General features: G+C 39.2%; 1 protein-coding gene across 2 annotated transcripts; it reads left to right on the forward strand.

The window, feature by feature from the left end:
- The first annotated feature begins 1,073 nt into the window (after positions 1-1,073).
- Positions 1,074-25,029, forward strand: slc7a11 (solute carrier family 7 member 11). 2 transcript variants are annotated; one of them, XM_034598796.1, is made up of 12 exons: positions 1,075-1,458; positions 3,425-3,551; positions 9,978-10,093; positions 11,050-11,175; positions 11,848-11,947; positions 12,076-12,120; positions 13,678-13,801; positions 19,984-20,087; positions 21,587-21,683; positions 21,784-21,933; positions 23,604-23,781; positions 24,463-25,029. In XM_034598796.1, exons 1-12 carry the CDS (start codon positions 1,182-1,184, stop codon positions 24,516-24,518), a joined length of 1,500 nt encoding a protein of 499 aa, XP_034454687.1. In that variant the 5' UTR covers positions 1,075-1,181; the 3' UTR covers positions 24,519-25,029. The 2 variants fall into 2 exon arrangements, with proteins under 2 accessions (XP_034454688.1, XP_034454687.1); XM_034598797.1 differs by lacking the exon at positions 11,050-11,175 and having other exon boundaries at positions 1,074-1,458.
- Positions 25,030-25,361: the final 332 nt, after the last annotated feature.

Consider the following 25,361-nt stretch of genomic DNA (forward strand, 5'->3'; position numbering starts at 1 on the left):
AACCATGACTTCATTCATTGTTTTTTCCGCCTTTTTTAGTTTGCTGCAAAACTGAACATACGCAAGTGCAGCAAGCTGCGACATTGATCCTCCTCCATTTTGATCGGGGTGTTTACACTGGTAAAAGGCATGAGCTAGTTTAAAGCACCTAGTCCTTGTTCTTGTGTTACTTAGTGTCGATAGTTATCTTCGACTTCATGACTCGTGTTGTCCGATTTCTGTATGTGATGTAGGGGTAGTGGCTATCTAGCCCGTCAAACACACCTTAAACCGTAGTATATTCAGGAGCAATGTGTCCCAATGCCTAGGGGGAGATTTTCTATCTTTTGTGGCTCCATTGGAGGGAGACACTACCCAGCAGGGGGGCAATTCATATGTAGGGGTAAGGCTGAGGGAGAGGAATTGGGACAGGGCCTGGAATCGACACTGTGAAATTGTCATACAAATGGCAAGTGTGTGATCTTATGTTCTGGCCAAATCATTGAGTGTGTGTGTTCTGAAGATTATAAGATTAAAAATCTGTTAAATCTTTCATTAACTTTAAGCCCCCGGGTTTGGGACCCTGATAATATACCTGAAGAAAAATAGTAGGGTGTTACTATCCCCAAGAGTTACAAGTTATTTTGGGTTAGAATCGTAATAAAAGTTTATTGCACCTTAGTTCCAGCCCAGGAAGCTTCAGTGCTTCTGCCCTAAAAAAACTTTGGTAAAGTGATAGAAAGAAGAGTTAAGGGGCAGGCACTAGTGAGAGATGAGTGAGCAGGGCAGGAATGACAATAAAAGAGAGAGAGTGTGCATGTGTGAGAGAGAGAGAGAGAGAGAGAGAGAGAGAGAGAGAGAGAGAGAGAGAGAGAGAGAGAGAGAGAGAGAGAGAGAGAGCAAGAGAGAGAGAGAGAGAGAGAGAGAGAGAGAGAGAGCGAGAGAGAGAGCAAGAGAGAGAGAGAGAGAGCGAGAGAGAGAGAGTGAGAGAGAGAGCAAGAGAGAGAGAGAGAGAGAGAGAGAGAGAGAGAGAGAGCGTATGCGTGTGTGTGACTGACTGAGGAGGTCTTTGCTGAATGGAATTTAGTTTTACTACTAGTTTTGTAACTTTGCCTGCACAAACCACAAAGTGGGTGGAGATTCAACCACTTCAGTTCATTACATTGAAGAGAGATTGTGTGTTTGTTAGACTGTGTTAAAATATGACCAAAAAGTCTACATCTACTGGAGGAGTTACAACAAATGGACACAAGTTTTCTGAAAATGGGACTCCAGATTCCAATGGGAAACTGCAGGATGAAGATGACAGGAAGGTGGGATTGGGGAAGAAGGTTACCCTGCTTCGAGGGATTTCCATCATTATCGGAACCATCATCGGGGCCGGGATCTTCATCTCTCCAAAGGGCATCCTGAAATACTCTGGCAGTATAGGAATGTCCCTAATCGTGTGGATTGGCTGTGGTGTGCTGTCACTCTTTGGTGAGTTCTTCATAACTGTGTCAGGGATAGAGGAGTTTTCCACTACTTTGAAACTCTAACGAATGGGACTTTGATTTTAGTTTCATTGGAGGATATGCATTTACTGAAAATAATGCAAAGAACTAATAAGTATGACAATGTAAGAACACAAGAAATCCCTTCTCCAATTTATGAATATATAAAATAATGTCACAGCAAACTACACAGAAAAACTGTGACAACATACTTCTAAAATACTCTTTGATGACCAAAACTTACTTTAAGCTTGTTTGTATGTGTATGTGTAATGTTTATGCAAAAGAACAAGTAATGATACAAATATACAAGTAAGTACACATAAGTACACATGGATTATTGCAGTTGTGCAGCTTATTTACAAACAGTGCTATGATTGAGTTGTGATTAGATTATTGATGTATGTAAATATCCATCTTCTCTGAACAACAAATTGTGCCACTAACGCACATAATCTATTTGAATAAAAAGCTTATTTAAAAAGTTGTATTTCATATCATACTTGACTGCAAAAAGTGAAGCTCAGTTTTAATGTGCAATTTACATTATCAGTAAATAAAAGCCTCTGTGAAAGTTAACCAGCAAGTCTAGACCAACTCAGGCCCTGAGATTTTTAGCCATTTGCTTATTTGCAAAGTTTATTGGATCATGCACAGATATAGTGTGATATAAGCTAGGCATGCAATAGTGAAAACCTGGTTCAAAGACTAATATCAGTTTACATCATGCTTTTATTGTGCGTTTTCTTTAAATAGTTCTGTTTTATCAAAAACCCTTAAAAAGCATGGGCAGAGAGTATTACAACATAGGTGTAGTAGTTGTTGTATCTATAATGAAGTCGCCATTTGTTAAATGTTATGTGGGATGTACTTGAGCGCAGCAGGGGCCAAAGCCAACACTCTACCCCAGGGCCCTCAAACAGCTTAATTGTAGGTAACAGTAATACTGCAGCTGTGCCATGCCTTTGGTGCTCATGCTCATGATCTTAAACAAAAATATAAATCATGATAGCGTGAATTATCATTATTATTCTTGGAGCAGCATGGCTCCAGAGGGAGAGTGGTCGTCTAGCAACCACAGTGTTCCTGGGCTAGAAAAGTGGGACATAAATGCACTCCATTTTTCATCATTAGTATTGTTATTGATGTGATATAACAAGTGTAATGATGGCCACATCACATTTTGAATAGTCTGATCTTGCAGAACACATTTTACTGCTTTAATTATGTTTCGGTGCTGTTAGCACTTGCTCAAGGTTTTAGAAGGATTGTGGTATGGTTTCATACAGAACACAATGTTAACCAAAACCACCTTTCACCAACATTTGCCCCTGGCTTTTGTGGCTTAACCACAGACAGGAGGTCAAGATTTGCTAAACAAACAACAGAGACCTGAATCCCTCCACAGCAACTCTGGTGCAGTTTATAAATGTCACATCTCATCAACTCAAAATACTGAACAGACAATATTTAGGCAGCAGTTGCTTTCAACAACACAGCACAATGTTGAAATAGTAATATATAAATGTAATATCTAGAAGGTTTGAAATACCAGATTTGCAGGACACAGTGCTAAAGCACTATTGTGCATATTTGTGTATCGCAACATATATTGTTGAGGCATTCTTAAAGCCTTGAGTTTTTATACTGTAATAAAATGCCCAAGCACATTATCCTTGAATTCTCTTCCTAAACCCCCCTTTCCTGAATCCCCTAATTTCTATTCCCTAACCTTGTAATTAAAGCACATCCACCTAAATCTGTCTGTCTTAAGTTATGGGTTGAGACGTTGGAACGCTCCCCTCAGTGATATATGTAGGTGATCATGGGGCCCAGAGAGGGACAGTACATTTCTTCAGATGAGGCTAAGACAAGTTAATAGCCCTGGGTCTATTCTCTGCCTACCTTATTGTTTCAGAGCCAAAGCTAATCTGTCACCTCTGTCACTACAGGAGCCCTGTCCTATGCTGAGCTGGGGACTTGTATTAAGAAGTCTGGTGGACATTACACATACATAATGGAAATCTTTGGACCTCAGATGGCTTTCGTAAGGCTGTGGGCTGATCTTATTGCAATAAGGTAATGCCTGCCTCCTTGATGCATGTTTATTGAACCTAACCTTTAACGTAAAGCTGCACTAATCAATACTTTTATATTAACAATGGATGAAATCACTATGTGTAACGATAGAGGTGTTGCTTTAGAATTATTCACTCGGGCTGAGGTTCACCTAAAATCTTTGGGCAGCTGCTGTTTTCAGTGACAACACTCTGATAAACCTACTTTACACGACCTGATCAGCACCTAACAGCTGGCAGACACTGAGGCCTGGGGCGCAATGGGGCGTGTGCAGCACATTAGCTTCAGTCTTCCTCATTCTGCATGCCGAGGTGTCCTTAGGCAAGATACGGGGGCAATGTGGTGGCAATATGGGGTTTGCTATCTTGCCCAAGGACACTGCGGCATGCAGATGGGGAAGACTGGGAACTGCCGACCTTCTGGTTAGCCACAGCCACCTAGCCTATGTACTCATTAAATACCAAGACACAACAGTCCTGCAATACACATAAAAACATTGTCAAAACAAATGAGTGGATTCAGTTGTCAAAAACGCTAGAGTGCTCTTAACTTGAAACAGGTACAGTAAAGGATTCAAGTAGTTCTGTTTGTGACATATTCAACAGATAGACATTGAAACTGAGGTGAAAGAGAATATTCACTTTCAAATTTGCTGTGAACCACAGGCGGTATACAAAGACAATAGAAAAGACTGACTGAGGAGCAGCCCAGCTCCTAGTGTGTGGCTTCTCACATAGTGGCTAAAATACAAAGCAAGACAAATAGTTGGTGAACATAGAAGAGGAGCAGGTACAGAGTCAGATATTTCCCTTAAGAGTTGGTGGCGACCCAACCTTTGTTCAGACCCTCAAACCTTGAAAGAGAGGGAACAGAGACCTGGATTCCCAAATGAGGTGAGTGACTATATCAATGACACACTATCACTTTCATATAACACCGTTCTGTTGAAGTAAACTAAACTAAACCCCCAAAAAAGAAATACAACAAGGTTTGCACTTAGACATGACACTGACCTACTGTTCAAAACGTCCCTGTCTCAAGTTCACTTCACTGGGTCTCGGAAATCTTTCAGCACCACCTTTTGTCAGGATGTGACAATGACATTTTCTGAGCCACTTTCTTTTCTGAATGAATATTTACTCTATGTGATAAGCAAATACCTTAAAAGCAAATCTGTTATTTAATTTCCAAACCATTTCCACCTGTAGCTTGAAAGGTTCTCAAGTGTTTACTCTTTCACAAAGAACAGGATCTTGATATGATTACTTCAAATGGAAAGCAGTATAAGATATTGAAAAATATATAAAAAGAAAAGAGAAAAATATATGTGCATATAAACCTTTCAAACAAATGCACCAGCCTGCATACCTTCTCTTAGATCGAGCCTTTTGTTCAGCATGTTCTAAAATCATATAGTTTATCCAAAACGATGCTGTCTTGAATTGTCGCCTGCTAATGGTTCCAAACCTCTGCCAGTTAAAGTGTATTTAGTGGTTAATTTGCAAGTCAGTGGTGTTTAATTTAACCCTCTCCCAGGGCCGACAGAAAAAAAGGGTCTGTATTTATATTACACGTTTCTAGTCTTGATGACAACTCAAAGCACTTTACACAACAGTTTTACATTCACCCACTCACACAGTGCATCTAATTGCAGCACTTTCTCTATGAGAAGGGGCAATTTGGGATTCAGCATCTTGCCCAAGGACACTTCGGCATGAGGAATAGGGAAGACTGGGATCTAACCACTGACCCACTGGTTAGAGGACAACCGCACTAAGCCCTGAGCCACAGCTGGCGGCCTAGGGGCAATTAAGACCACATAATGTCTAACGTAATAGGAGAGGTGTATCAATGTTTAAAGTATTTGTACAAAAGTTAAAAGTCTGACAGAGATGAAGGGAGCAGTAATAACATCTGCAATGATAGCGGTATTGCCAATAATGGTATCATATGTGAGTATAGGCATATTGTATATCTAAGCAATCTAATTGTCATAATAATCCATGATCAGCTGCCACCACGGTCCATGATCATGATCCACAGTGTGGCTGCAGCTGTGATCTTGGATCTGCAACGATAAAGCAAAAGGACTCTGTGGAAGAAGTCAAGTCAGTAACATGTATTGATGAGACATTAATGTGATGAAGAGGGAGAAGTGTCATGTGTCTGATGCATGTCTTAAGGACATAAAAACCTGGATGACCCGCAATTTTAAACTCAGATAAGACAGAGGTTCTACTACTTGGCCCTAAACACCTTAGAGATACATTATCTAATGATATAGCTGTGCTAGACGACATTGCCCTTGCTTCCAATGAAACAATCAGGAACTTGGGAGTGATCTTCGATCCTGATTTATCCTTTAATTCTCACTTAAAACAAATTTCTAGGACCGCCTTTTTCCACTTGCGTAATATCAGACATGATATCTCCAAAATCAGACATGTCCTTTCTCAAAAGAATGCAGAAAAACTAGTCCACTCCTTTGTTACATCCAGACTTGGTTATTGTATTTCCTTATTATCAGGCTCCTGTAGTAAGTCGTTAAAGACTCTGCAGCTTGTCCAAAATGCTGCAGCACGTGTCCTGACAAGAACCAAGAAAAGAGACCACATTTCTTTTGTATTAGCTTCACTACACTGGCTTCCGGTTAAATCTAGAATAGAATTTAAAATTCTCCTCCTCACCTTCAAGGCCCTTAATAATATGGCACCATTATACCTTAAGGAGCTGTTAATACCTTATCAACCCACTGCGCTCCCAGAATTCAGGCTTACTTGTCGTCCCTAAAGTCTCTAAAAGTAGAGTAGGAGCCAGAGCTTTCAGCTATCAAGCTCCTCTCCTGTGGAATCATCTCCCACTTTCAGTTCGGGAGGCAGACACCATCTGTACGTTTAAGAGTAGGCTTAAAACCTTCCTTTTTGATAAAGCTTATAGTTAGAGCTGGTCCAGGTTTGTCTTAGACCTGCTCTTAGTTATGCTGCTATAGGTCTAGAAGGTCGGGGGACACATGACACACGGAGCTTCTCTTCCCAGCTTCTCCTTCCTCTTCTCCCTCCTTATCACATCAAAGTAATTCATATCTCATCAATACATGTTACTGACTTGACTTCTTCCCCGGAGTCCCTTTGCCTTATCGCTCGCAGATCCAGGGCCGCGGCTGTGGCCATATCGTGGATTAGGATCTGTGGATCGCATATCAGAGATCGTAATGGTGGATCCAGTATGGCGGATTCTGTATCGTGCTGGCTGATCGTGATAATAAAGGCGGATCCTTTATCGTGTTGGCATCTGATAATGGTGGTGGACCACGACCGAGGTGGCAGCTGATGGTGGATCCTAATGGCAGCAGTGGACAATCACTGTGGACTATAGTGGCATCCGATCTTGATGGTGGATCATGATCGTGGTGGCAGCTGACCATAGACTATGATTGCAGCAGGACTGCTCGATACATAGTATTTCTCCTAAGACACTTGACCATTAATGACATTAATCCACCAATTCATTGACCTTCAGTTATACTTCAAAATGTTTACCCTTATCAATGCTGCTAAAACCTTTATCTTGATGTTCTCCTTTACACTTGGCATCTATTGCACTTCTGTCCGTCCTGGGAGAGGGATCCCTCACATGTGGCTCTCTCTGAGGTTTCTACCTTCTTTTTACCCTGTTAAAAGGTTTTTTTTAGTAGTTTTCCTTACTCTTGTTGAGGGTTAAGGGCAGAGGGTGTCACACCTTGTTAAAGCCCTATGAGACAAATTGTGATTTGTGAATATGGGCTATACAAATAAAATTTGATTGATTGATTGATTGATTGATGACAATCTAGGCCTATAGCAGAAAAACTGACCTGAACCAGCTCTAACTATAAGCTTTATCAAAAAGGAAGGTTTAAAGCCTACTCTTAAAGAGATGATCCCACAGGAGAGGAGCTTGATGGAAGCTCTGGCTCCTACTCTGCTTTCAGAGACTTTAGGGACGACAAGTAAGTCTGAATTCTAGGAGGGGTGATATAGTACTATGGGGTCTTTGAGAATGAATATATATATATATAAATATAAATATATATATATATACGGATAATTTTATCTTTTGACCTGTCATCTAGAATAGATTGTGAAATCCATATGAACTAACATTGTAGTAGCCAAACTCCATTGAGAAGAAAGCTAGAGTTTGGTATATTAAACAATTTACACACAATGCAGCCCATTGTCTCAGTGTGGTTTGTTTCCTTAACATTATCTGCATTTCAGGACATTTGTAAGACTTTGCTGGGTGACAGAGATCACCACACCTGGCAAAGAAAGGCACTGTCTGTCTGTGACTTTGTGGTATTCCGAGGTTAGTTTAAACCAGTGTGGGGAGAAAAAAGCTCCATGTGCAGTTGTGTGTGTACACAGCCGAGGCGAAGCAGTATAAACAGTCCAGTGGCTATCCTGAGCCGCCCAATTTATGCTGGCCTCGGGCTAGCAGGACTGAATGGAAACCATGGGAAATGAACATAGACAGAGGTAGAGAATGAAAACAAGAGTGAAAGAGAGATTTCCCTGGCTGCAGCAGCTCAGTGGCTGTTGTGGGAAATGAAGAGGGGAATACTGACAAGCTATAAGAGGAGCCAGTGGGACCAGTCAACCTTATTTGATTCTTATTGAAGCCAAGCACAAGTCCACCACATGAGGAGGCCATTATGGGAAAAGGTTGGATGTAATCTTCCCTTAACATATCACACACACGCGCACACACACACACACACACACACACACACACACACACACTGTATCTGTTCATTTTAGAAAAAAAGCTACCATTCACATTAATACAACTTCTGTTGTATTTTGGGTTTAAAAACTTGAATGTGATAAGTAAAACCTGTGTTACCTAATATTTCATGTCAAAATGGCTGCTGTGAAAAGAGTCTATTGTCTGTCATTTCTATGACTGTGTGGTGAAGTGTGAGTTCAAAAGGGTATGCTTCATCCTGCGGATTATATCTTCTTTTGTGTTTGCTCTTATTAATCTAAACAGAGTCAGGACTCATTGACGGACCCTATAGCTACTGGTGAGCTATGCAAACAAAGCAGAGGACATCAAAATCTTCAAACTACTATAGATATAATCTACTATACATATAATCCACTGAGGGTTTGACTGTTATTGTTATGATAAACCCTCTGTAGGGCTTCCTGATGACTGCTCCACTTACTTCACTATGTTCACTATCAATATTATATTGAATCTACATTTTTTACACCATTTCATTGAACTAACCAAAACTTGTTGCTGTCACTACATTCTGTAATATTCCGGGTCTCATAAATGGCTTTTGTATTTAATATTAAGTTTGATGTCTATTTCGTGTCTGCCCTTTTGTGTGATGTCCCATGGTAAACTGGGTTTTGCTTATTTGTCGTGTTAGCCAAGCTAAATATCATGGCAGACATGTTTTTTGTGTGGTGACAAGTATATCCTACTTAAAGGTTCAGTGTGTAGACTTTAGTGAAATCTAGTGGTGATGTTGCAAATTGCAGCTGAATACCCCTCACCTCACCCTCCCCTTCCAAACATAAAAGAGAACCTGTGATAGATTCAGTTGTCATTAAAACTCAAAAGTTTTTTTAGTTTGTCCAGTCTGGGATACTGTAAAAAACATGGCGGCCCCCGTAGAGAGGACACGCTCCCGATGTAGATATAGAGTGTTTAAATATAAAGGGCCCCTTCTAGGGTAAAAAACAACAACAAATTGTACATGTTAGATGATTACACACAGGTGAAAGCATCTCTAGGATTATTTTATATAAAATTTCTGCCAATAGATCCCTTTCACCTGAATCTTACACACTGAACCTTTAAGGCCTTTGCACAGTAAACAGGTTTTTTTCATGCACATTATTTATATTTTTTGAACCTGTATCAAGTTAACGCAAGCTTTCACATCAGTGAAGGAAATTCAGTGACCGATATTGTAGCTTTTTGCAAGGTTTCATTTTCAATATTTAATAGTAGTTGAAGCAGGAGTTGTAGTAGAAGAACAACTTTCTCCTGTGAAAGTTGTGTCTGCTGTCAGACACACATAATTCATCTTTAGATAGGCCAATGTTTCCTGTCTCTGATGGTGTCTGTCTGCTGCTTGATGTTGAGCAGGAAGTCTGTCATGGCTTTTTACAGTTATTTCACCAACTAACACAATGACTTATTATTTTATATGTATTCATCATGATGAGACAGAGTTGTAATTAGTTTCAGTATAATACACAAAACAAAAAATGGAACTGTTAACTGGAACTTTTCTTGGAAAATGTGGTATTAGTTTATACCAAACCTGTGTGTGTGTGTGTGTGTGTGTGTGTGTGTGTGTGTGTGTGTGTGTGTGTGTGTGTGTGTGTGTGTGTGTGTGTGTGTGTGTGTGTGTGTGTTTTGCAGGCCTGCAGGGATGGCAGTCATCTCTCTTGCCTTTGGTCAGTACATCCTGGAGCCTCTGTTCATGCCCTGTGCTATCCCCCCTGTGGCTGTCAAACTGGCCACTGCAATCGGCATAAGTATGTACATTGACTGCTGTTAAATGAACACATCATGTTTTCTGTTTGACCTGTTATAACCTGCTCTATGACTGACAGGAGATGTAAGCACACATGATAACAAGAATTAAACTATGCAGTTAGAGGCTGGGGAAAAGAAGGGGTTGGTGTCAGCTGTCCACATGGAAGACCTAGGACTGTCTTTATCTTGACAAAACTGTCAATTAAAACATAACAACACTGACCACCACACGGACAAAGTATATAGCAACTCTGCAAATTATGTGACAAAATATATGACATAATTGATTATACTTATTCAACAAAACATATAATAAAGCTGCTACCAGTATATGCTGCCACAGTCTCTTGCACCTTGGGGATGCCATTTGTGTGCACGTCTGTGATCATTGCACACTGCACTAACATGTAAGATGCCATTTCCTGCTTGAGGTACACGGTGGCATGTTTTGCACATTTTACATCATTTCCTGTGTCTTCTATGTGGTGCTGGAGAAAATGTGCGAAACACACATTTTGTTGCTGTTTAGACCAGACCATAAAATTTTTATGTAAAACCAATGTTGCTATGACTTTACCTGAATATGTGCATTTAGATGTCTTCAGACAAGGACACGTATTAAACATGTGAAGTTTAGGACAGAGGAAAACTCAAAAGCTTGTCAAATTAGCTTTGGAAATAACTGTTGATTAGACTGAGGAAAGTCAGTTCATGGTAACATTTTAAAGTCGACCAAAAGTTTTTTTCTTTTAGATATTTTTCATATTTATAGTAGATGAAGATGTGGTAGATGTGTACATTTGATATTTTAATGTTCTAATATTATTCTATGGAACACAGAGTGTACCATGGATAGAAATAAGATTCCAGTTTAAAACCGCACAGAAGTGAACCTTAAACTGAAAGTAATGAGACGGAATTACCAACGTCATGACATGAATCTCTCTCTCTGTAGCGTCTGTCATGTACCTAAACAGTATGAGTGTGACCTGGTCCGCCAGGATCCAGATCTTCCTCACCTTCAGCAAGCTGCTGGCCATCGCCATCATTATAGTGCCAGGGTTGTATCAGCTTTTTAAAGGTAAGACATCAAATAGCCACTGTCAGTATTACACTGGGGCTCCATCAGCCTCTCAAGTCCAGGGCAATGTAGTGTTTCTTTGTTTTTCAGGATGGTTTTCCAGAGTTCACACAGAGCAGCTGCAACAATTAACACAGCTTCCTTTGTCTCACATCAACATGCACTATAAATATGACCTTGAAGCCTTTCAGGCCACAACACACAGCTGTTCACAGCTTGAGCATTTCACAATGTCCTCACAGCAACAACCAGAGTTCACAGGGATCTGAGGATCAGACAATACTGGAGGATGACGTCTTCAGCTGTAAAATGATAAATGTCTAACTGCAGTTGTTATCACGTTCCATACATGATAATAATGCTGTTTAGCATTATTGTTCCATTGTATGCAAGCATGTTTTTCTGTTTGTAGGCAGACATTTTTCTTAAATGTGATCTACATAAAGCAGGGCACTTATTAATAATGAGTCTTTTTAATCTCCCTGAAATACCTGCATTGTATTCTTAACAATTTAACCCTTTTTTTAAAAGCTCATCACATCATCATCACATTATTCCACAATTATGGTGCTTCAAAATAAGAATAATTCTCTCTCTCTCTCTCTCTGTCGTGTGTGTGTGTGTGTGTGTGTGTGTGTGTGTGTGTGTGTGTGTGTGTGTGTGTGTGTGCAGGGGAGACCAAGAACTTTGAGAATGCCTTTCAGTTTAACAATATGGAGCTGTCTGGTATGCCACTGGCCTTCTACTCTGGGATGTATGCATACGCTGGGTGGTAGGTATGGTCCTCACACATACACATGAATACATACATACTGTTTGTACCTGTGTAAAGTTTCAGTCAGACATTTATATCTCTTCATCATCCTTTTAATCACTGGAGACAATTGCTTCCTTTTCCAGGTTCTATCTGAACTTTGTGACAGAAGAAGTCGAGCAACCTGAGAAGTGAGTTAAATCTGTTGTACTAATCGTGTATTGATCATGTTGACTTGCTGAATTTGAAACCCCAAAGAAAAATGTTTTTTTTCAATAGTTGCACAAAAGTTAATCGAGGCACATGAAAAGTGTTTATCACAAATGTTGTATATTGGCTCACCTTCTTTAGAACATAGGACAAGATGGTAAAGGTGTTCCACACTTGTTTAGTGGCCATCCACCAGTAGATGTTAGGGACTAATCTTCAGTTGTGTTTCTAGGCAGGCCCACCGCAGGCTGATCTGATCACGTGTGTTTCAGCATCTTTCAACTCATTGAGTCAAACCTTAACTGTTTTGGTTCACTCACTGCTCTCATCAGCTGCATCAGTCGATGCAGCTGATGAGAGCAGCTATTTTCAGTGAAATTGCTCCGAAAACTCAATATAAACTACCTGCTCAGCACTAAACAGTGAGTAGAAACAGTTAGAGACCAGCTGGTTAACAAATTGGAGCATTTAACAGCCAAATAGCAAGATATTGATTTACCTCAGGAGTTGTTAGTGACCAAAATAGAGGTAAAAGAGAGAGAGAACAGAGAGGAAATATGAGTGTTGATTTATTCAAAAGCACGACATGCTGTAAATCAAGGTAATGATCAGCTAGAACATTGACTATGACAGGTTTAGATTAAAGTAACTTAATATTTAATAGTCAACATTACAAATGTTATATCCTATTTTGGTAAATTTACAGTAGTTATCTTAATTTTATTACGTTGTATAACTCCGTGTCTGTTAACATTTGCTTTAATTCATTTAAGTTGTCATAGGGCAGAAATAATTTCTGGGGTTTAGGGTGACTGCTCTAATAGAAGCAGAGATGTTTGTAACAATGAATGTGTCCCAAGTATTGTGCATGTATCCAGAGCCTGATATGTCTTTTTCCTCAGAGCGCCCTTGTTGTCCAAGAATGTAATTAAAAATACACAATTGAGCCACACTGTTGCACTGGGTGACATGTTATAAAACACCTTTAGATATACAAACCTTTAAGATATGACTCATTGCAACTAAAACAATAGCAGAGTTTTATTTTTCATTCTTGAATGGAAAGAAAATGTGCCAAGAAGTGATTAAAGAATGGGAAACTATGAATACTCTTTTCTGTTGTTTGATTTACTGCCATAACCACTAATGTAACAAAAGGCTGCTGCACGTGGTTCATGTTTTCATACACAGTAGAGTTCAGTTATCAGTAACGTAACATTCCAGTTACAACAGAAGTGAGGGGAAATGAGTTAATGAAAACAGCATTCACTGCTAAAAGAGAAAGGGACAACAGCAGAGTATGAACTAACTGTTGTTGTGCAGTTGAAGTAGATGTTATACTGACTTTAATATGTAACAATATTCAACCTTTACTTGTGTGTGTATTACTATTTGAAGAGCAGCTTTCACAACTCATCCTCAGAAAATGTGTTTACTCAGGGCATCGATGGTTGTTAGACAAGAAGTCTAGAAGGTCACACGAAGTGAAATAAAGGTGAATGACCTTGTGCTACTGTTATTATCCCTCCCATCCTCAGGACTCTTCCGTTAGCTATCTGTATCTCCATGTTCATTGTGACCTCCTGCTATGTGCTCACTAACGTGGCGTACTACACAGTGATGTCAGCAGAGGAGATACTGGCGTCTGACGCTGTTGCTGTGGTAAGTAATACAATATTTTTTAAACACAAGCACACAAAAAACAAGATATAAATAAATAATATAAATTTTTATTCGCAGGCTTGGTTCAAAATTCAGAGTATAATATTTTAACATTTCAACTCTCAGGGTCGTGGTCAGGTACTCTTCCTTATATATTTGAATAAAAAGACAAAAAGGACAGTCTCCCCTCAGACCAGAGATGATAATACAAAATAACACTCTAAATTACCATCAACCTGAAAATACATTTTTAAGTATAAAAATTGTTTAAAAAGTCACAGTTATCCAGTTGTGTGTAGCAGTTTGAGGCCGATTGCTCATGTTTTTGAAGTAAAAATAATTGCAACACCTTGGAAACTATTACTCATAAAGTCTAAGACCTTTTTAATTCACTCAATGGAACTTGTAAGGCAGGTCAACACCTGCCATTTGGAAATGTCAGCTCATTAGAAAATCTCTAACTCCTCAAACTTTCTGGTTACACTAAACATCATGGGCTCTTCTGAGCAACTGACGGAGGATGCTAAAAGAATGAATGATCAAAGCAGTGGAATGGATAAAACTTCCTGCTTGAAATCTGAAAGAGATGGGGGATTTTGATGAAAACCAAGGAAGCTTTCAGGAAAACTGCATTTCTGCTGTGCTGAGGCAAAACTAAGCCCCAACATGTTACTGCAAGAATGTTTAACTGACGTGTGGATTTGGTGGAGCACATTTCTACTGTGCAGCACGGATGTACACACAGCCATGTACATCAGGGCCATGGGAATTAAACCTGCAACCCTGTCACAAAAGTCCACATCTGCAAAGTGACATCTGGTTAACTCAAAGTGTTTTGGGGAAAAAACAGTCATGTAGACAAACCATCCAACTGTAATTCGCATCATCAAATTCTAGTTGAAAATGTCAAGACGACCACACACAACAAAGCAAACCCTGAAAGCAAACTTCTACTCCAACAACAAGGCAGTGATCTTGAACTGCTTCAACAAACACAAACTAAAGCTTTTAAAATATCTCAGATGTAAAAATGTTGACTGGAAATGCCAACATCAAGAGTAGAAGGACTCTTACCTGCTACAGGAAATGTTTGCAAGCTGAGCATCTGCCAAAGGTGGGCTTGCTAAGTGCTGACATCATGTGCTGCCAAAACACGAAATGTGCATCATCCTGAGGAACTCTAAACACAACATCGTTCTTTTTTAAATGCTTCCAAGTATTTGTTTGTTCCTGTGGAGCATTTTATGAAGCTGAATCTCCAGCAGAGCAGCAGAGACTGATGATGTTGTGTAGTGTTGTGTATAAGTGAACAATAATGCCCTGCTGGGGTCTTGTTAGGACCCTATTCATAACAACACAATGATGGAGTTTGTGGAAGATTTAAGTGCCTAAATGAAAACAAATAAAGAGAAGAAATAATACATAACCCCACACGCACTGACTGCTACAGAGCGCTGGTTGCTTGTTTATTCAGTTTTTATTGAGGGAGACTTGTGAATGTCGAGAGAAAAGAACCAATAGATTTCTTATATACTATATTAACAGAGTATTGTAAAATTGTGTTTTTGATATGTTTGCAGTGATTCCAGCTGTATTATTCTTTTTTTAGATTAGTTTTCACATCATTTTATATCATTGAGTTAACAATTACATTTTTTATCTTATATGCCTAAAAAGGAATAAAAGCAAAGACAGAGGCTGTTATAATTCATGCATGAAAGGGTTAATATTAAACTTAAACCATGTCCAAATTGCACTAAACTTGGCACTGCCCTTCCCATGACCACTAAGAATACACATGGCAAGTGTGAAGTCAATTAGATGAAAGATTCATGAGATATGACTATTATTATCATCATCATTATTATTATCATAATTACACAAAGTGAAAAGTTCCAGTGTTTTTTAACTTTGTCCGCACATTTTAACAATACCTGGATAACACTGATGATATTCCCATGATAATCCTGGTCTTTTTATTGGTGATATGAAAGGTTACATACTGCGTTATCTGTGGCTGAGGTCTCACCTCTCTGCTGTTAGTGATGTTTGGTCCTGTACCCAGCACCATGGTTTCCTTCCTGCACTTAAAATGTCATTATCAGCAGAGTGTCTCTGACAGCTCGGCTTCCAGCAGCTGTTAATGTGATTGTTCCAGTCGTGTTACTGCTAATCACATCACAGACATCCCCTAATAACAGCCACCATTGCTTATTACACTAAAGGCTGCTATCAGTGCTATTGTAAACCTATAGCAGGGGAAGACTCATTCACTGAGAGAATTCTGATCTTTGCTAATGCACTTAGTTTTATTGCCCTGTGCAAGATGAGTGATAGGAGCGCCTTAAGAAAGGTGTTAAGAGCATTCAAGTGTTCTTAGATTGTTCTTAGTCTGTGCTGCTTTAAAGGAATTCTACTCTGTTCATCTCATAGGCAAAACTTCTCAAACTTAATTACATACTTTAACTCATGTTTAGCACTTGTCTTGAGGAGGCCGCCCTATATATTGGAGTTATATTGAAATTTGTAACGAAAGACCTGGAGTTGTACATGAGACATAAGATAAGTGTAGTTGCTTTGTGCAGTTGGTCTATGAATGCCAAACAACATTTATGTATGTGTCTCTTATGGCTGATCACATATGTCTTTAAAATTAACCAACATAATAAATCAAACCTATATTAGTGATGGTAATACTGTAACTTAACTGATGAATCTCTAATGGAACCTCAACAGTTAGTTAGTTTAGTTTAGTTGTCTCTTGTGTCACTTATACTGTGTGTGGCTTTCTTACAGATGAGGTACATTGATGTTTTAGACACACACTGGTGTCTTTTGAACCTCTAAAACGTGCTTTTATGCCTCTGTGGCTACAATGGAAGCCAGTGCACCACTCAGTGATTGATCTCTGTTGGTATGTGGTGTTCCAGATCATTTCCACATGTTCGACTGCCTTCAAAAATGTCATTGTGACAGCTTATTTGTAAAAAAAACTCTAACCTCACCAAGACAACAAAAACAACTCTCTTCTTCAGTTTCATAGAGACCTCTTTCTGTGTATAGCTCCCTGGTCATAACTGCACACATTTGAATCTTTATGTGTTTTGGTGATTAATCCTTCAATCCATTGCATACAGTCCAATTGGGTTTGTGAAAAATGTTTTTAGAAAATGTTCTCTTATAAACTCATTGCAGTATTGTGAATATTTAACATTTTGAAACAGGATTCATTGCATCGTGGCCTAGAAAGGATCTTAAGTGACAACATAATTTCCGTGTCCATTTGTATACATTTACAGACACATATTACAAAGTCAGAATTCTTCCCACTCAGTCTGTGCTTGTTCAAATAAGCATGGGCCGAGACTAATCAGCACTGAAGGGCTTCATGAATAATGAGCAGCTTTTGCTCCCACCTCTGCATGACCCATTTATGACAGTTTTTACCAGCAGCCCTGTAGACTGCTCTAATTCTATCTAAGTAACAACTGTGAAAAAAATAACACAAACCACAAGTATGTAAACTCATAGCTCTGGAGAGTCTAGAGTTTCACCAGCAGAGCCTCACCTTCCTTTTCTAACATTTTGGGAAATACCAATTGCTGAAATGAAAAGATAAAATAGATTTTATGGTCTTGTGTGTGTGTGTGTGTGTGTTGGTGTGAGGGGGTAAGCTCACTCATGTCAGCTCACTCTTTTCTCTCACCTCTTCTCCACATGTTAAAATGCTAGTTTGAGGGGTCAAGACTTGGTTTAAGGGATAGAATTAGGTTAAGATAATGATTATCTTATCTTGTCACTATGACTTTAACAACATGCAGTATCTACAAGATATTATAAGGATTATCTTATCAATCACCAGTCAAGTTTTATTTGTATAGCCCATTTTCACAAATCAGAATTTTCCTCAAAGTGCTAACAAGGTGCGACATCCTCTGTCCTTAACCTTCAAGGAAAAAAGACAGAAATAATGCAGTTTTAAAAGTCAAAGAATAAACTCTTCATTTTTATTGTTGAAATAAAAGAGACTTTATTTTTCAATGCAGCAGCTTGGTTTCCTGTGCTGCACAATTAGCATAGTATGGACTCGGAGTAAGTTACCAGTAGATGACAATTATAACAACAGGGCTTTGGAGAAAGAAATCAAGGTGGTATTTGCGCCCATTTTCATGACAACGTAGGACAAATTTAACATTTGCAAAGGGGAAGCAATGGGGCCACAGAATATCCTGTAAAAATAACCAGCAACCTGGAGAGACACATTTAAGATTACAAAGAAATTGAGGTTAGTTATTAATGCGTCAAGTTGTTTTTCAAGCAAAAATAATCCAACTAGAAATAACTACTTTACAAGTGTAAAAAACCGGCAGTGACATAAACAGGCTATTACACCTGCGGACTTTTGCAGGGCAGCATTCTGAATGTGTGTGAGTTTCCTCTTACTCAGGGTCCGTGTTATTATACAGAAAGTTCAATGACTAGCTGGCTCATGTTGTAAAAGTTATATTGCACTGGAGACTTTGTTGTTTTATTCTCTTTCATATCTGAATGTGTTACTTAAATTAATAACATCAGACCAAACACCCTTGTGGCTTATTTGCATTTTTTGCTTTCCTAATTGGATGAAATCTCATTTCAAAGCAGTTTGCTGAAGTTTGACTGACGTGCTCGTCTTGTTTTTGAAATCACTGCTGTCAGCTAGTATTTTTGATCAACTAGACTAAATTCTTTACTTCGTTAACTAAAACTGACTAAACCTAAAAAGGATGAGGTGGACCAAAAATGATGAAGAGAGGTGTCAGATCAGATAATCATCCCAGCGTAGACATTTATAGATTTTCACCAGGTTTATCAGAGTATGATAACTATAAGAGGGGAGAGACTGTGTTCATTTTAAACTGTGACAACACTGTCCCTCTTCTTCACCTCTGCACTAGCTATCTCCCTCTTTCTTTAGTGTCTCTGTCTCTCTCCTCATCTCGTCTCCTCTCTCCTCCTGTTCTCTTCTCATCTCTCCTGACCTGCTCATAAACAGGATGAAATCACAATTTTCCCAACCAAAAGTCGTATCTAATTTATAGATTTATTTTATTTGAACCCACCAACAAATGTCCGATTATTCAACTACATTATTAAAGCATTACTCCATCCCATAGGGATCAAGGCTCAATAATCTATATGGGCTGACACACAACACAGCAACACAACTGGATGCCAGATACAAGCCAAAATTCAATGCAATCAGGTTTCCACTGCTATGTATGACTTACTGCAGTGTAATAAGTGGATTCTGAATTTCAATAACATCTATCTTCCATAACATTATCTAACCTCAGCCCTTCCTCTTTGGGATCTTTCAAATTCTCTCTCCTATTTTACATCCATATCCTTTGGGTCTTGCCTCAATGACTTGGCTTGCCAGTTACCTGCATGGTGACAAGTAACACATTGTCACACAAAATGCACAAGTCTCAAGAGGTGAGAGCTAAATCGGCTGATTGAATGATACACAGAGGACCAGACTTGTATCATATTGGTCAACAGGATGAGATCAGCAGATTAATAGATTTGGGGCTATTCATAAAACATTCAAGGCTAATGAGAGCAGGGACGACAAAAACTAACATGGACAATTTGTCTCAGCACTAAGGCTAAATCTATAAATAATTGATATTAACAGGACTGAACATAAAGACTGGAGGCCGGGAAACAGCTAGCCTGTCACAAGTTCACAATTACACCTAACACTTTCAAGTCTCTAACTAACTGACTCTGGTTTGTGATTTTGGTGGCACTTTCTACAAATAAGTGTTTTACTAGTCCCTTATTGAAACCCTTCTGAGATATATCCTTTTCAGCTGATAAGCTATCTTGATACTGATAAAGAAAGTTCTAGTGAATAATGCTATATATCTATCCATCCATTCATTATCTACAGTATACCGCTTATACTTTTGAGAGTCTGGGGAAGCTGGAGCCAATCCCAACTGACATTGGGCCAAGGCACCGCAGACAGGTCACTGGTGCAATAGTGCTGTATCATGAAACTAACTGGATAACCAGTTTGTGTTTTGGAATGTTTAAACATAGATACTCATTTAGCAAATGCTGGTCACTTAATGCATCCATGAAGCATCCAATGCTCACGTTGTTTTCTCTCCCTGTGTTTGTACCTGTCACAGGCGTTTGCAGAGAAGTTGCTGGGGAAATTCTCAATAGCTGTTCCGGTGTTTGTGGCTCTGTCCTGCTATGGCTCCATGAATGGCTGCCTCTTTGCCTTGTCAAGGTATAGAAGATTTCTCTTTGCTGGTTTTCGGCTCACAAATGTGTACATTTACAGGAAATAACCAACCCACTTAACCAATAACCAACTCTTTGTTGACACTCTTATATTTAGCTTGTGCAAGCAGCCCTCCAAATCTTTCAACTCAGCCTGTAGTGACTTGTTAGCTGTACCTACAGTATATCAACCTGCAGGTAGCTTTCAAAGAGGTTCCACTGCTGTAACAGTCTTGTCTATATTGTGGCCATATGATGTATTAGTGAGTAGAGACTTTAGTTACCTCTATTCCAGTGATTCTCAACTGGTGGGTCGCGGACCCGTTTTCAGTTGCCTTTTTTAAGAAAAAAATGTTAAGAATTTTTTTATGCAGCGGAGTGCCGTCTATTCACACTCCTTAGTGTGTGAATAGGATCAGTTTTGTTGGTGTCATAGATTCAGTGAGTGAGTATTTTCAGCTAAAGCTACATAATTTGAGTCTTTTTTTAAACTACTTCTCAGTAGTTGGACTTTTTTATTTCAAGTTTGTGCATGAAACCACTGTTGAGTCTGTTAAAAAAGGCTGAAGTTACTGAATTGTTATGTATGTTGTTTTACCTTGTGTCCTTAAGATGCACTTTTTGGTTTTTAATTAAAATGCAGCTAATGTGTAAAAGGGAATATTTCCCTCGCTAGCATCGCCACCTGCTGGTCGTTTTGGTTTATCATTAAACTTGTTTTTTTGTGTTGGCCTACTGTGATATTCTGTACTATCTCAGGTTCAAACTGCACCATCTTTTTATTAAATAAATTTGAGAAGTTGAACATTTTCCTCGATTTGGGTCGCGGCTTGTCATTAAGGGGTGATGGTGGGTCCTGAAGCCAGACCAGTTGAGAACCACTGCTCTATTCTCGATATACTGGCAACTTCCATTATCATGTTATCGTTAGCTGACATCAGGTTAGCATCAGTCACCGGTTTCTGAGGCTCCTCTGCAGCCATATTAGGCTTCATGGTTTGGTAGATCCGATAAATATTCACAAACAGATTTAACTTGTCGTTCTCCATACCGGCACCCTGGATTTCTTACCTATTCTCATTTCTGTGTGTCTGGATGATTGAAGCCACGTTAAAGTAGCTCAAGTTTTGGCTCACTAGCAGAACATGATTGACCACGTTGTTAACCAAAGTAGCCTGTAGCTCATTACAGACTTGCACTCTAAGGTCATAGTCCTGATCCTTCATGTGCTCATCTTCCTAGTACTCAGTCAGTGGTGTGAGCTTGGATTGAGTAGCATACTGAGTGGTACAGATTTCAATGTGAACACAGGAGATTATATCAATGAAGATTAGATAAGTAGAATTGTAGCGTTTGGCAAAATCCAATTTAATTAGAACTGCAAAATGACCTATAAAGGAGAAGACTTTACAACTGTATGTAATGTACTCAGTACTTTTAGTTACAGTCAGTTCAATATTAACTCCTGTAATTGCTGGTTCAAATTTCTGTATTTGTGCTCACCAGAATGTTCTATGTGGCATCACGTGAAGGACAACTCCCCGAGGTTTTGTCAATGATCCACGTCCGCAGACACACTCCCCTGACTGCTGTTCTTATAATGGTTAGTTTACTGCAACCACGACAACAATGTACAGAATTAATAACTGCTCATTAGACAACACTGACAAAATGAAATATCCCTAATACTATCATGTGTGCAGTACCCTATGACCATGCTCCAGCTGTTTGTGGGGGACATCTACAGCCTGCTGAACTTCATGAGCTTCCTGCGGTGGCTGTTCATTGGTGTGGTGGTGCTGGGTTTAATCTACCTCAGGTATACGAAACCTGACCTCCCCCGCCCCTTTAAGGTCAGTTTCCTCACATCTGTACTTAATCCTATGCAACAATATAAATTATAACAGGGCTCACTCATTGTCACTGTTTTCACCTTGGTCTTATACCTGTTAAACCTGTGATTTTGCTCAGAAAATGTGATTATAAATAAATGTGAATTGCATCCTTCACCACAAACTCAAATACTCTTTAAACAGGCAAATGTATCTGTGTACCAATGTAAGAAAGTATTCACACCTTGTCACTTCTGAACTTTTTGCTGTTGTAGATTTACAAAAGTTTTCAAACCTGTAATTTAGTATGTTGTAGAAGTCAGTTTGCGAGCAGTTTCAGCTCTGTGTCTTCTTGGGTAAGTCTCTACCAGCTTTGGACAGATGAAAGGACTGAGATTTGCCCTGAAGCTGCCCCAGTGTTGTCTTGGCTGTATGCTTTGAAACATTGTCCCTCCAGTTTCAGGTTTAATCTCCTCTGCAGCAGGATTAGTTCAAGGACCTCTTAGTATTAGTATTTGGTTGCATTCATCCTTCCCTCAGTCCTGATCATTCTCCCTGTCCCTACTGCTTAGAAGCCTCGACAGCATGATGTGGCCACAATGCTTCACTGTAGGGATGGTATTAACCTGGTGATGAGCAGTAAATGGAGTAAAATGTTTGTCTCATCAGAGAATCTTTGCCAGAGAATCTCTGCCTTAGGCCTGGTGCACACAGGACTTTCTACTCTTGACCAATTTTAAAAATGTTGAAGAGCACAGAAATAATGACAGATTTCACATATTTTTTATATTTTAATTTCCAGAACGCACACACAAGACTTTTGGTCAGAACTTAAGATCACACACTTGCCGTTTGTAGGAAACGATTTCAAGGAGACTTCAGATGTCACAGAAACTTGTTTGATCAAAGGTGACTTCAGAAGAAAAACAAACATGGAGGAGGACGTTGTCAGCTCACTGCACTTGCGTGTGTTTTGTTTTGTGGCGAAATACAAAAAATATATGAATGAAGTCATGGCTGAGAAGGCAGAATAAGCTTTCGCAGAGCGAGCTGGAGGTGAGTTGGAAATGTATTGTTGCTTTTAGTTGCAGCTATACAAGTACGCAACATCCGGTTGGTAGCGCTTCCCAGTAAGTTCCCTCTCACTGGCTATAGCGGGTTATCTCAGTATGCTGCCGGAGCCAAATAAATCAAAGCGTAAATACCAAACATGTTTGATATTCCAACACAATTGGCAGCATTAACATTATTTTATAAACCCCATTTGGACAGATAATCGGGAAGGCCCCCGCTATAGTCAGAAGAGGCAAATTGGGTCTAAAATTGGCCCGGTTGTCCTTAGGTGTGAGCCAGCCCTTACACTCAAAGTGGCATCTGTTAAGGCCCTTTACCAGAAAGACATGAGTGACGGAGTGCTACTGAGATGCTGGCCCTTCCGCAAGTTCTCTCATTCCTTCAGGATGTCTGAAGCTATGTTAATGTGACTGTGGGTCCTGGGTCACCTCCCTGACCAAAGCCCTCCTTGATGGGTTCTCAGTTTGATTGGTTGATCGCCAGCTCTTGAAACTCTAGTCCTGCTGGTTCCAAATGTCTTCCATTTCACAAGTGAAAATGGGGTTTGAATACTTTCTGAAATTACTCTATATACAGTGTATGAGTCATAACAGAAATCTCTCCTGACTTGTCCATAGGTCCCGATCTTCATTCCAGTGGTATTCTGCCTTGCATGTTTCTTCATGGTCTTTCTGTCTCTGTACTCGGACCCAGTAAACACAGGGATTGGATTTGCCATTTCCCTCACTGGCATCCCAGCATACTACATCTTCATCTACTTCAATCAGAGACCAAAGTGGCTTCAGAGGGCTTTAGGTAATCTAAAGGATAGCTGACCGCTACTAATATATAGTGGCTCTTCATATTCATCCGCACATATGAAAGATGATCAAGATTGGGTTGTCCACTGACAGAAAAAATACTTTACTCAACTGTTCTAACAATGAAGTAACTCAATCAAAAAGACCGATTAAATATTAATGGAGACATTTTTTGTCATACAAGTTTATCTGGAACCATCAGCGACATGTGACACAGAATCAAATACATTTTTATTGTGTACTGCATACAGTGCATATGAGTGACACTTATTGTTGGAATTAGTCACAACTTGGAAAGCCTCACAGGAGTTTGCACAAATACTATCTGTGTGGAATATTTGTCATTTGCAGAACTTTGCACATCCCCTTGACATGCCTGACGTTCCCATTGTAAAAGGTTGGGGGGTCTACCCACATTAGCCAAAAGCTAAATTTAACTTCCAAATTACACAACATTTTTTTTATTCATATAAAAGCACATTTGTAGAAACCCTATTATTGTCACCTTCCATATGTTCCAAATTGTCAAATGGATGATCAAAAGGTGGTGGCAAATTACTTTTGTATTATATGTAGGCTGTGTATATATATATATATATATATATATATATATATATATATATATACATACACAAGTCTAGAAATGACGTTATAATGTTCTTTTCTCTTTCCTCAGATTCCTTCAACAGAAGCTTGCAGATCATCCTGGAGGTTGCCCCTGCTGAGCAATAACACCACTCAAAACACTATACCCTACTTCCAAATGATAATTAGCCTATATACTGAAGTTTGTAAAAGCAAAGCTGGTGTCATCTCAACAGACTTCTGTAGGATTGAAAGTGAATTATGTCACTGCTGGATGTGATTTTAAATGTAATCCATTTTTTGGAAGAATAAAGACTTAGGAAAAAAAAAGTTAAAATATATACTACTGTTAATGTCGATCATACATCTTTAACATTGTGATTATTCTCACCAGGGGAATGAACATCTCATCATCATATTCTTCTTAATAAAAAACACTAACTGTGTATCGACACAGCAAATCACTGCACATGATACAAACACTGTCTGAACTAATGGGGTTTTATAAACTCTACGGATTCTTTGTAGAAATGTATGTTCCATTTTATCACTTGAAGTTTCCTTGAAGCACCCACACCCACAGATGTGTTTTATGTAGTATAGTTCACTCTAGGTGGGTCAAATACCTAACACTGTGAAATAAAGATCATGTTTTCAATAACTGAGCCAGAAGCATTTCTCTGCAATAACAGGCTTAGCTATGGACCTAAGTTCTTCATTTAACTCTTTAATTTAAACATTAACATATGGTCACCTGCTTTTTGGTGACCATGACTCAGTTGACCCCCTCCTCTGTTCTATTTAAGCCACTTTGCAACCCCAGCGCTTACTTTTCATACTGAAGCTGACCTAATAAATGTGTTGTGACCATGTGTTGTCATTGATGCCTGCTATGTTCTGTGCCAGGGTCTTTTAGCTGCTGCTAAAGCACCAAATATAACTTATTGCAATTATTGAAATCAAATAAATACAAACTTATCATTTAACACA

Source organism: Hippoglossus hippoglossus, chromosome 10, assembly GCF_009819705.1.
Source record: "Hippoglossus hippoglossus isolate fHipHip1 chromosome 10, fHipHip1.pri, whole genome shotgun sequence".
Classification (NCBI taxonomy): Eukaryota; Metazoa; Chordata; class Actinopteri; order Pleuronectiformes; family Pleuronectidae; genus Hippoglossus; species Hippoglossus hippoglossus.

Bases quoted from the DNA above. Each gene is read 5' to 3' on its own strand.
- slc7a11 (XM_034598796.1), top strand. From the start codon at position 1,182: ATGACCAAAAAGTCTACATCTACTGGAGGAGTTACAACAAATGGACAC. The intron at 11,948-12,075 runs GTAGGTATGGTC...TTCCTTTTCCAG, and splicing joins ATGTATGCATACGCTGGGTG to GTTCTATCTGAACTTTGTGA. The intron at 23,782-24,462 runs GTAATCTAAAGG...CTCTTTCCTCAG, and splicing joins GTGGCTTCAGAGGGCTTTAG to ATTCCTTCAACAGAAGCTTG.